The sequence below is a fragment of the Ambystoma mexicanum genome, chromosome 3p, assembly GCF_040938575.1.
Source record: "Ambystoma mexicanum isolate Mex_15411 chromosome 3p, UKY_AmexF1_1, whole genome shotgun sequence".
NCBI lineage: Eukaryota > Metazoa > Chordata > Amphibia > Caudata > Ambystomatidae > Ambystoma > Ambystoma mexicanum.
Window position 1 is genome coordinate 864,172,367 of NC_090925.1, and position 12,834 is coordinate 864,185,200.

General features: G+C 45.6%; 1 protein-coding gene across 3 annotated transcripts in view; it reads left to right on the plus strand.

The window, feature by feature from the left end:
• The window catches only part of PAGR1 (PAXIP1 associated glutamate rich protein 1), a 245,088-nt gene that overhangs the window by 184,129 nt on the left and 48,125 nt on the right, over positions 1–12,834 (plus strand). For all 3 annotated transcript variants that reach the window (XM_069652024.1, XM_069652027.1, XM_069652025.1), the window contains one exon: positions 742–1,210. In XM_069652024.1, coding sequence (XP_069508125.1) covers positions 768–1,210 — 443 coding nt within the window. In that variant the 5' untranslated portion in view covers positions 742–767. The remainder of the gene's footprint in view (positions 1–741; positions 1,211–12,834) is intronic.

Consider the following 12,834-nt stretch of genomic DNA (forward strand, 5'->3'; position numbering starts at 1 on the left):
TAGACGCAATTTGCGAAGCAGCTACTTGGAGTCCCATCCACACATTTCTGCAACACTACTGCTTGGATACACACTCAAAAGCAGATTCACAAGTGGGTGCAGCTGTATTAAAACATCTATTTGCCGCTGTACCATCAACCAGCCTCCCTCTTTCTCCAAGTACTGCTTGCAAATCTATGCATAGCATGTGATTCAAAGCAGATCCACAAGCCTCAGAAGGCATACATTACTTACTGTAATCGTATTTCTGATGTGTGTATCTGCTTAGATTCACATGCGCCCAGCCTTCCTCCCTTCTTAGAGATGAAGGTCCATACATGTCTTTCTACCATATCTATTCGACTTTCATTTGTACTCACACAAACACTTCATGCTCCTGCATGTCAGAAACAAAACAATCGGAGGGACCTCGATGCGTGAGGGACCATGGTTACAGTACACGTCACACAAGGGATAGTGTTACACGCCCAGCCAATGTCACTTTTTGAATTTTTAAACAAGTCATGCAATACTCTGCGACTACCACTAGATGTCGGCCTATGCATATACAAGCATCAGAAATACGATTATGTTAAGTAATGTATGATATATATCTCCTTTTTATCCTGTATCAGTTGATTACTAAACGAATCCCGAGATAGAACCAGGATGGTGCACTATACAAATGTCAAATATTTCTGTCTGCAAAAGAAGCATTTGTGACTTTTCCTTAACTTTAACTTAATTTCATATGATTTTCAGCTTTCTAAGTCTGCTTCAACCCTACAATGGAGGCTGCAGAAGAGGAGGGAGAGGTGACGGCTGGCATAGAGTCACTGGCAGTGGATGACCAAGAGGCAATCAAGAAGGACACAGAGAATGAGATTGAGGAACAGGAGGAAGAGGCTGCAGAAGAAGAGGAGGAGCCTGCAACAGCAGTAGATGATGAAGGGGAGGGAAGGGAAGAGGAGGATGAGGAGGGACACAGAGATATGGAGGAAGAGGAGGAGGAGGACTGGTGTGTGCCCTGCAGTGACGAAGAGCTAGAATCTCCAGAAACCTGGATGCCCTCCCCTGAAGAGATCCGGCGCCTATACGAGCTCCTGGCTAGTGAGGGAACACTGCCTTTACAAGTAGAACTCCTGCCACGGCGTTCTCTGACACCCGACTATGATCCTGATGATGACAAATCATATGAAGAGTCAGAGGAGGAGGAGGAAGAAGAGGAGAGGTGAGTGCACACAGAGCATGAGACAAAGTGAGGGGATTTTCCATGTGAACAAGGTTTTCAAGAGTGCACCTTGGCACATTTGACTTCTGGATAGAAAATGGTAGTTGTGAAAAAGTGTGTTAAGTAGGGTCAGTACTGAGCAGCAAACCATATGTTTGTATTGTTTCAAGCCACTGAGGTGCGAGTGGTGCATGAAGCAGGTGTGCTAGGAATGTGTCTACAACTTATGAGCATGCCGGACACGGAACGTGCACCTTGGGTTGGTGTCTGTGTCTCCCAGCCCTAGAGGAAACGTTCATTTGCAGTGGGGTGTTCTGTGCAGTTTTCCGTCCTTTCATTGTGGTGCAAGGGAAACTCCTAAAATAAGTAGTTAGTGAAAAGGGGCGAGTTGGGTATAAAGATGGGGGGGGGAAGCTTCAGAAGATGGCTAAAGAGTTTCTGTTAATAAGCTGCTTTACTGTGCCCATCACCACTGCAGAGGTCTTACGGCACAAAGTATTGTCTGATTATTAGTATATCCTATCCCCACCTGGGTTCAACCAGATGATGGTCTCTGGGGAATTGACCAAGGGGCTTGAAGGAGTGAGTGTTCAATTGTGGAAACAGGGTTGTATATTAAACAAATGTTGACTGGGAAAAGTGAGAGAAACCCCATTAGTGTAGCCAAGCCAGTTTATGTGATGGCAGTTTCTACTACAATTCATTATGTGTTAATAAAATTAGATGTGCTCAAGTGTGCCCTTGGATGTGTGGGGGTCCCTTTGCTACATAAGGTTTGTTTAAAATGTCCTTCCTGGTAAAATAGGAAGGAAGATATGATGGCAAGCTGAATGACCAAAGACCAGAACCAAAGGTGGGTTGTGTAAAGGTGATTGCGGAGAAGTCAAAAGGGAAGGTGAAGAAGGGATAATCTTAAGCCTCCAAGTGCTGTACCTTTTTGTACACTTCAGAAGAGATGAGATTGAAGGACCATTGTTAGGTGTTGTAAGATGTAGAACTGAAATCTAGAGTAGAAATTCGAAATCCTAGTAATATGTGCCCATCTGTAGTAGACCATGGACTATTTAGGCTGTGTTGGGCAGCATTGGAGGCAACCCCCACTATTTCAGCCCCTAGAAGGACACGAGTGTGGCCAGAGCTAATTTGGGTGGTGTAGATATTTCTCTGTCGCCCTGGCTCTCCCTCCTTCCCAACTGATCGGGTACGCCTGCAGCCGCAGGCAGGCCGGAAAAGCTGGCTGAAAAAGATAGCTGTCACTTTAAGAGTTTAAGAAGCGGAAGGGCCTACATCATGCGTGTGTCCCTCCGTGCGCCATGCTCACACCTTACCCTCAAGTCACCAATGGTCCACACCTAGTTCCTGTTTTTCTGTGTACTGGGCGGGTCGGAATTTTTTGCTGCGCTGCGACTATCTTTTTCAGAGCATTCCTTTTGCTGTCCATCCCTTTTTTGCTAGTGATTGGTTCTTTATTTTAATGTTTTCAATTCATGGTGCCTCCCTCTGGGCATGCCATATGTGACAGGTTTGAAGCAGTAGATCCAATGCCGGAAACATTTTTCTACGACTGATCCCCAACATGCCTGCGTTCGCTGTCTGGGTGTACATCACCCGGTGAGTACCTGCATCTTTTGCTGTGGAATTCACCCGAGGTCTCTGCGGACTTGTGTTCTCTCCATGTCCGAGCTGGGACCGGTACCGAAGACGACCGAAGACTTTGTTCGCAACAGGAGGGAGGCCGATATCGATAAGTGGGGGACTGTACCTTCAGGTGAGGTATTAGTTTCGGCTCGGCCGTCGGTACCCCAGGGAAGACTGCCTCCTCAGTCCCGGAGTCTTCACGGGACCGTTCAGGGGGAAACCCCCAGCCTATCCACCTTAAAGTACCTCCAGGTGGGAAAGGGTTGCAGAAGACCCACCCGGTACCAGAAGAGTTATTTACTCCACACAAAATAACAGCAGTACCTTGCCTCGGTACACTGAACAGGCAAGGGTACGTGTAAAGAGGCCCGTGCCTCCGGGGTACATTCGATCCACTGCGAATCTCCAGTACCGGATAAAGCCAAGTCTGCTTCCGCTTGCAAAACTTCTGGTACTTGGGTACCAAAAGAAAGAAAACTTTTACCTTCTACTACTGCAGTTGAGCTGTCAAACTCCTCTGTACCAAGGAAATCTCTCTTATAAGAGGTATAAGCACTCTCATTCAAGATCTACTCTAGTACCAACTTCTCCAAGAAAGCAGAAACTGAAGAATTCTCCCATGGCTTCTGTCTCAGGCTCGGTGGGGAGTCAGAAGGATAATTTGACTCTAATTTCTGACTCCGAAGACGTTGATGCTTCAAAGTCTTTTACGGTTCCACCACAACAATTGTTCAGCATTCAAGTGAGAGCTCAGACGCCTCACATTTTGCTTCAATTCTCTCCTCAATCTGAGGACAATTTGGGCCAACTGCACTGGTACCACCAACACCTGCACCCCAACTGGTTCTAACCAACATTCAGGTGCCTAGACCTGTGGTGTTGAACATATGCAATCCTAGCCAACCGCCTAATATGGCTGCCTCTTCTACTTCTCCTATCAGACTAGAAGACCCTCTACCTATACCTTCCCAAATGGCAAACATCATCACTAATACTGTACTGTAAACAATGCTTTCTGAGCCCTTCCTAGAAATGTTGGCTCTACCCATTAAGGACAAAATGTCACCTGTGTTACCTCAAGGATCAGTACCTGTCGACCTTACTCTCGGCCCTGTCACGGTACCAGTGAACAATGAGGACTCTGCTCCTCGCACAATAAATAAGAACATTTCAAAGGACTCTGACTCAGATTCAGAGGAGGACACAACGCATTCACCTTCTAAGTGTTCTAAGGTGTTCCATGACATTGTCACTAAAGCCATGCAGGCACTAGACATCCTTCCAAAGGATAAGTGCGAAATGGCAGGTGTTTTTGGGAACTGCCATCTCAGCAGTCAAAGGCTCCACTGCCCATGGAATTGTCCGTTATGGAGCACGCCCTGGCTCGTTGGGGAAAGCTCCATTCCGATCCCCACATCTCAAAGGCACTAGTTAATAAATATAAGGTGCCTAAGGACAAACCCTTCATTCTCATGGAAAATCTTCTAGTTCAATCAGCAGCAGTCAGTCAATATGTTTATTCGGATCAAATAATCCATCAAACACATAAAAAATACAATGGCACAGTAAATAATAAAATAAAAGTATTGCTCACAAGTATATATAAAATCTAGTTTTCCAAAGATAAAAGGGCCAATCAAAGCACAACGCTCTATAAACAGGTAGAAATCGCCTAACAAACAGAAAAGGTCATAAATAGCAATACATATTTGGTCCAATAGGGTGCATACTTAACATTTCATCAAGTTTAATTATAGGTAAATATTTATTGCAAGGGAGGCAAAAGGACAGCACAGTACTCCAAATTAATTTGGAGCAATACTCCTTCCAGTTTCTCCAAAGGTAGCCAATCATTTTGGGCAATTGCATAAACTGCCCCTTTCTTTGAGACATAGCTCTTTTAAAAAAAGACAGTAGTGCCCAACACTGTCTAGAACGAGTCTGCTGTCAAAAGGTATATAACTGCCGGCCTATAAGAACGGATTTTGGCTGACCTAAGCACCAGCAGTAAAGTAGAGCGTCTAATGACATTGTAGGCAGGAGAAAACAATAAGAGTTGGGCCAAATCCTCATTAGCAACACCACATGTTGGACAACTCGCTACTGCAGGATATCCACTTCCTTTGGAAGTAGCTCCCCTCAGCTGCATGCAATCAAATCTGGCTCGGGTGATCAACCAGCACTCTCTCTTAGTGGGACCCCAAATAAGGTGGGGCTGCATCTCCTCCACACAGCTGATCACTGCATGTGCTCTGTCTGAATTAGTAGCAAACTCCAAGAGATCTCTTTTCCTCATACACTCTTTCCACAGACTACTTCTGTACAATCTCATTTGGCTTTTAGTTAACAGATTAGCTGTGGGTGAAAGCAACCAAGTGTTTACCTGGGACAAAACATCATCAATATTGGCGAACCACAGGATTTTCCTCCAGTTGTGCTTGCCATTATGGCCCTAATAATAAAATGGCAGAAGGATGCAAATGCATTAGCCCAGAGCCTGATCCAAAATGTTAAAGGGGCTAAGGCCCACTGGTCCTCCCAGAATTCCATTCCCAGTTCCCTATGAATGGAGAAACCGGGAGCGAATCCCGGCAGTCCTAATAACCTTCTAAAAAAAGGTATCCTCCGTCACCTGGATTTCCGGGGCTCTCTGGAAGCCCCAAAGTGGTGCTCCATACAGAGTGACTGCTTTGATCTGGGCAGAATAAATCTTTAGGACAGCATCCTACAGTTGTCCCTGGCAGCGGGATAAGAAACAGGTTAACCCTCCAACTTGTTGGGTTTGCTTGATGGATTGTTTCTTAGTGTGTCCACTGCCCGTGATTGTCTCTGAAAATCTGACCCCTAGTTAGTCGAATTCCTTCACTCTGGGGATTATTTCCTTATCAACCATATAACCTTATCAACCGCCAACACCTCCTCCATACCCTTCACCCTCCAAAGAAATTAATGACTCGGGAACAAGATTACTTCCAATCACTACCCTAGGAATACCACACAATCTAAGGTAAGCAACCCCACCCTACCTGTAACAAACAGGACCCATAACAAGAACAAAGAACCTGACCAGCCCACCGTCTTCAAAGGTGGCCTCATAAACGCCAGATCCCTCATAGAACACGCCCTAAATATCTCTAACCTCATCACCGTCAATGACCTAGATTGCATCGCCATAACAGAAACATGGCTACACCCAGCAGCCGGCCCATCCCTTGCGCTCGCCTTACCAGAGGGCTACTCCATCACCAGAAAGGACAGAACCACCTCACAGGGAGGCGGAGTCACCTTCATTTCCAAAAAGAACCTAATCATAAGAGAAATACTCAACCCTCCCATCAGGGGAATCCCTATCAGCTAAAATAACACTCCGCTACAGCCTCCATCCTCCTCCTCCTGATTTATAGACCACCAGGCCCCACCTCATCATTCGAGGCTACTAAAATCCGATCTCAAGCCCACATCCAAGTTCATCATTCTAGGAGACTTTAACCAGGGCCTCAACAATAACAATGACAATCAAGCCTCTGCCTTAGCCAACACTATTGAAGCCCTAGGTTTCTCCATTCGCTCAACCGGCCCCACTCACACCAAAGGCCGTACCCTAGATTGGCTAGCCGATCACAACTGGACCATCAACATTTCTAACAAGGACGCCTGCTTATGGTCAGATCTCAACACAATACTGTTCACCATCAACACACCCTCACACACTAGCACATTCACCAATATCGCAACCTGCTACCCAAGTTTGCAACCTCCGTAACATCACACCAGCCAACATGCTCCCACTACTCACCACAATCGCAGACCATAATGACAATTACTGACCCCACAACTCTAGTAGATCTCTAAAATAGCCACCCTCGGCTCCCGCAAAGCCAAACCTCAAGCCAAGCCCACATCAACCACTGGTTTACACCAGAGCTCAAAAACCTGCGCAAAAACAAAAGAATTGCAGAATCTAAATGGAAATCTAAACCCAGCCTTGACAACAAGACACAATTTGCCTCCTTAGCCTCAGAATATAAATAAGCCACCCTTCTAGCTAAGAGCAATGCGTACAATACATGCATGAACAATGCCAAATCCAGCTCCAAAGAGCTTTTCTCCGTGTTGCGAGAACTAGAATCACCATCCCAGGCCCAGACACGACTACAAAAGATCAGGCCTGGTGCGAAAGCATATAAAGAGCACTCCTAGACTAAATCACATCACTACAACAGAAGATCAATATGAAAAAAATGAAACTCTCCCCCCCCCCCACCCTTCCCAACCATTTACCACAGAAAACAACCCACAAAATCCCTTCCCAGGTTTCCATTCTCACCCATCATTAGGGTAGAAGAGACCATAAAAGGCCTCAAAACCTCCAAATGTCGAGGTGACATCTGCCCGGCTACCCTAGTTAAAGATTGTGCTGAGGACCTATCACATCCTAAATTAACAATTCTTTGACTACGAACAAAGTACCTAAAAACCTGAAGGAAGCATGGTTACTTCCACTAGTGAAGAAACCGACCTTGGACCCCAATGTTCCTAGGAACTACAGGCCCATCACCACAGTGCCCTTTCTACTAAATCTCTTAGATAGAGTGGCATATGTACAAATTCGGAACTACCTCGAAAAGCACAACCTACTTGGCTTGCGCCAATTAGGCGTTAGACCCGGTCATGGCACGGAAACAGCCCTGGTAGATCTCAAAACCCAAATGGATCAATTTAGAGACAGAGGCGACCTGGCCATACTCCTCCTACTGGACCTGTCGGCAGCGTCCGACTTGGTGAATCATAACATCCTATGCCGTCACCTGGTCAGCGATGCCTAATTTTCCAACAATACCATAAATTGGATTAAATCATTCCTGTTAAAACCGCTCCATGACAGTCTTCTCCCACATAGCGGCTGCACCCCATCTCCAGCCAAATGCGGGATTCCACCGGGATCTTGTGCCTCCCCCACACTCTACAACGCATTCACCAAATCACTCTTTGACCGACTTATCAAACTGGGTGTCACATACACAAATTATGCTGACGATACCCAGATACTCATACCTATCACAGGCAACCATGACACTGATTCAAAATCCCTGAACGCCATCTACTCTGCCATCCAGGTGTGGATGGCTCAGCACAAACTCTGCCTCAACCACGATAAAACAGAGATTCGGATCATAGGCAGCCCTGCTAGACTAAAAAACCTCTTCCCCCCCCCCCCTACACTTCCTTCATCATCAATGGGAACACAATCATAGTGGCCAAAGTGGTCAAAACCCTCGGGGTTTACCTTGATTCAGCATTAACTCTCACTCGACAAGTAAACGCCATAACCTCAGCTTCTGCTTACACAGCAAAACTCATTACCGCCTGCAAACCCCTACCCCTACTTACCGTAGAGAACTGCATCACACTGGCGAGAGCCCTGATCCTCTCCAGGATCGATTACTGCAATGCCATCTTTGCAGGCTCTTCAGCCAAGAACATCTCCAAACTTCAAATTGTTCAAAACCATGCTATTCGAGCTGCACTCAGCATACCTAAATCAGCTCACATCACTACCACTAGACGAGACATACTCTGGCTATCAGTCAGAGACAGGATCAAATTCAAGATAGTCTCATTGACACACAAATGCCTATCCAGCACTGCACCCCGCTATCTCTCCAGTCAAATAACCAAAGCTCAAACATCCAGACCCACCAGATCACCATAACTCGGCCAGTTTGCCATCCAAAGATTCAAAAGACAAAAAGCAGGCAGTTCTAGCTTACCAGTTATGGCCACCAACTATTGGAATGCCATGCCTCTAGAGCTCAGGACTGACCCCTCACTCTGGTCATTCCAAAAAAAGCAAAAAAACTGGCTTTTCAAACAAAACCTCAAAAATGACCACTAATCCCACCATCTTCCGCATTCAGCCCCACTAGATGGCACAAGCAAATCCTTGAATTCAAAGTCTGAGTCAGCCTGACTGTATCAGAAGGCAAACAATTCTCATATACCTAATTAAGATTAAATGGATAGTATGCACCTGATCATGACTAAGTTAAAAAGCAACTGGTGGCAACCAATTTCCTTAAACACGCACGCATGCTGTAAGTATGTACAAGATTATGACTAAATTGTAAGTAACTGGATGTAACCTACCCACAAAGTAATCTCTTATGAAAAAGTCTGAAAGGAACTCGATGTAACCATTGCCTTAAGCACACACGCATGCTTCAAGTATGTATAAGATTATGTCTAAGTGGCAAGTAACTGGATGTAACCAACTCATGAAGCACTTTCTTATGAGCAAGCTTGAAAGTAACTGGATGTAATCAATCTCATGATGCCCAAGACTGTCTTTTTTTCCCCTGTAACCATATTCTTAAGAACAAGCGCCCAGATGCCCCAGTGTTAGATGCGCTATATAAATGTAATAAATAAATAAATACATTTCCCCATTGCAAAGAATTGGGAGCATCTTCACTGATCTCTTTCATCCCATTTCTGCAGGTTTCTTGGTATTCATTTTGCGCCCCAGGTTTTCCATAAAGGCTGCATACACGGAGATCAGCACCTGGAGGGCCCTTCGGGTTCTGCCAATTAGCGCAGTGTCATCTGCGTAATCCAGAACCGGGAACGTCCTGCCCCCCAGATACAGGTAACCAACCCTCGTGTCCACCAGAGCCTTTAGGAGGCCATTAATGTAAAGGGTTAAAAGGATTGGAGCAAAGACACGCCCTTGACAACCTCCACAACCAACCTTAAAACACGCAGTGCAGTGTCCAGCTGCACTGCTGCGCACACATGTTTCATTCTCCCTATGCAGTGCCTGCAATACAACCATGATATTCTCCGGGCAACCCATGGAGCTGAGCACGGTCCACAACCTGGATCAAATTCACTTTGTCAAAGGCCATGCAAGGGTCCATGAAAACGAGATACACTCCCTCCTCCCTGCAGAACACCATATTGGTTACAAGTAGATAAAGATTAAGGCTCTGTTCCATAGTACCCACCCCAAGCTGTAGACGAGTTCTCATTCTTGATTTCAGAGGGCAGAGAAGCTGTTATGCAACAGCTTCAAGTTGTTAAAGATCTAACTGACACAACTGCAAAGGCAGTTACTAGTGCAGTCTGCATGCGTAGGCATGCATATTGGTCTGCCTCTTCCCTTCATCAGGATATCCAGGAGAAAGTGCTTGACCTTCCATTCGAAGGCAAAACATTGTTTGATCCATCCACAGATGAGGTCCTACAGAAATGTAAGGCCAGTGTCACAGCAGCTAAAACTATCTGCTCATTTCCGGTGAAACAACCATATCACCAACATTTTAAGGCATTTAAACCACATACACAAGGCTACAGTGGTTCTTCCACTTCTGCTAAATCGTACTACTCATCAAAAAAGATAAGATATAGACCGAAAAATAAATTGGCCCCTCCATCTTCCTTCAATTCTGCTCAAGAGCAAAATAAGTCTTTTTGACTCGCACCACCCCACCCCCCCCAGGCATGTACATACCTTCCGCTCCAACCATCATCAAGCAGCATACATCCCTTGTAGTAGGAAGGCTTTCCAACTTCCTCCCTTTTTGGAAAACCATTACTCAAGAGGAGTGGTTTCTGAATATTATTCAGCATGGTTACCGCCTTGCCCTTCTGGCTATTCCACCTTCCTCTCCTCCAAAGCTCCAAAAACCATCCCCGGAGCTCTCGGAAGAGATTCAAAAAGTCCTTGTTCTAGGAGCGATAGAGTTGGTTCTTCAAGAGGAAGTAGGTCATCAATTTCTGTCTCTCGATACCTTCCACATGATAACCATTCCTCAGATCCTGGCTTCTCTTCATCCAATCTCTAGCCCCCAGTCCCGACAGTCCCAAAATTGAGTCTAGCCCCAGATCTTTTCCAGATCTAGCAATGCCCCTGTATCTACAGGATGCTTATTTTCACATCCCCATCTACAAACACCACGTCTGTTTCAGAGATTCACTATAGGAAGGTCTCATTATCAGTTCACATGTCTTCCCTTCGGTCTAAATTCTGCTCCCAGGGTTTTCACAAAAGTGCTAGGGACAGTGGCAGCCTACCTTCGGTTAAGACAGTCCATCTATACCCCTACCTAGACCAGTCTCTGGAGGAATTGCTTCAGAAATTAAGAGTAACTTACCATTCTCTGTACAACCTGGGGTTCTCCATAAATGTGACAAAATTCCAACTCTACCTCTTGCAAAAGATCCAATTCCTAGGAGCGGTTATAGACACTACTCTACACAAAGCCTTCCCACCCTTGGAAAGAGTGAAAGCCATTCAACAGACCATTGTTCGGTTCACTACCCACTGGACCCTAACAGCTGGGTGATTTCACAGCCTCTTAGGTCTCATGGCCTCTTGCATAAACCTAGTTCCCTTTGCAAGGCTCCATATAAGAACGACCTTTTGGCATCTTGCTCTCAACTGGAACCAGCTTTCGGATTCCCAGGAAATGCAAATCCAAATTCCAAGACAAGTTCAGGACTCTGCTCTGGTTGAACTCCCCAGAGGACCTGTTAATAGGGTCTCCCTTTCAACCTTCCCCTCACCAAATAGTTATAACAACAGACTCTTCAGAGTACAGTTGGAAAGCCCATTGTCAAAGTCTAACAGCTCACAGTCTTTGGTTCTCGAAGGAAAAGAAGGACCACATAAATGTCCTGGAACTAAGAGCCATATTTTTCTCTCTAAAATCTTTTCTTCCCTCACTTCAAGGAAAGGTGGTGACGGACAATACCAGTGCAATGTTTTATATCAACAAGCGGGGGGGGGACTCGCTCCCACCCCCTGTGTCTCCTAGCAGAACACATTTAGTATTGGGCCATTCAAAATCATTTTCTTGTCGGCGTCCCATCTCGAAGGGAAGAAGACTGCCCTGACAGACAAACTAAGCAGGTTAGTCTGCTGTGCACAAATGGGAGCTGAAACCATCTGTAGCACACTCGATATTTCAGAAGTGGGGCCATCCATCATTAGACCTCTTTGCCAACCAGTACAACTCACTATGTCCACAGTTTGCATCAAGGTAAGGCAAGGCCAGGGTCTTCTATCCCCGGGAGATTCTCTACATCAGGATTGGTCGAATCTAACACTGTATGCGTTCCCATCTCTTCCACTGATTGACAAAATATTGCTGAAATTCAAATTATCACACAATCTGACAACAATTCTAATAGCCCTGTTCTGAGCGCGCCAGATTTGGTTTCCAGATCTCCTGGAGTTAGCGGGGACTACCCCATTAGATCTTCCACTTTCGAGAGATCTTTTGACTCAACAGAAGGGGCAGGTCCTTCTCCCTCCCCTCAATTGCTGAACTTGAAGGCTTGGTTCCTGAAAAGCTGCCTTCTCCCACTTAAATTTGTCAGAACAAAACATTGCCATTATATCCGCCTCCAGAAAAGCTTCCACTAAGAAGCAATATTGTAGCAAATGGTAACGTTTCTGTCATTAGAACAAGACTGTAACCCTCTAAAGGCCTCTATTGATGTCATGTCTTTCAGGTCTTATCTAGTTTCCACTGGTGTCAAAGTAGACATGTGCAAACATTACTTATCAGCTATCGGTGCTTACCTGAATAGAGAACACAAGTCTTTCTCTCTTTCCAACAAAGATGTTAAAAGACACTTCAAGGGCCTCTTACGTTTGCATCCCCCTATTCGTGAACCTCCACCTCAGTGGGATATTGGCGTGGTCTTATCAGCCCTAATGCAAAAACCATTTGAACCTATGGCTTCTTGCGATTTAGAATTCCTAACTTGTAAGTCAGCCTTCTTAGTGGCCATTACTTCAGCTAGATGAGTTGGTGACCTCCAGGCTCTTTCTTCCAAGGAACCGTATATTGTGTTCCATAAGGACAAAGATGTTTTGCATACGGTGCCTTAATTTCTACCTAAGGTGGTTTCCGATTTTCACTTACACCAGGAAATATGTCTTCCCGTTTTTCTTCCTAGACCGCGCGCTTCCGCGGCTG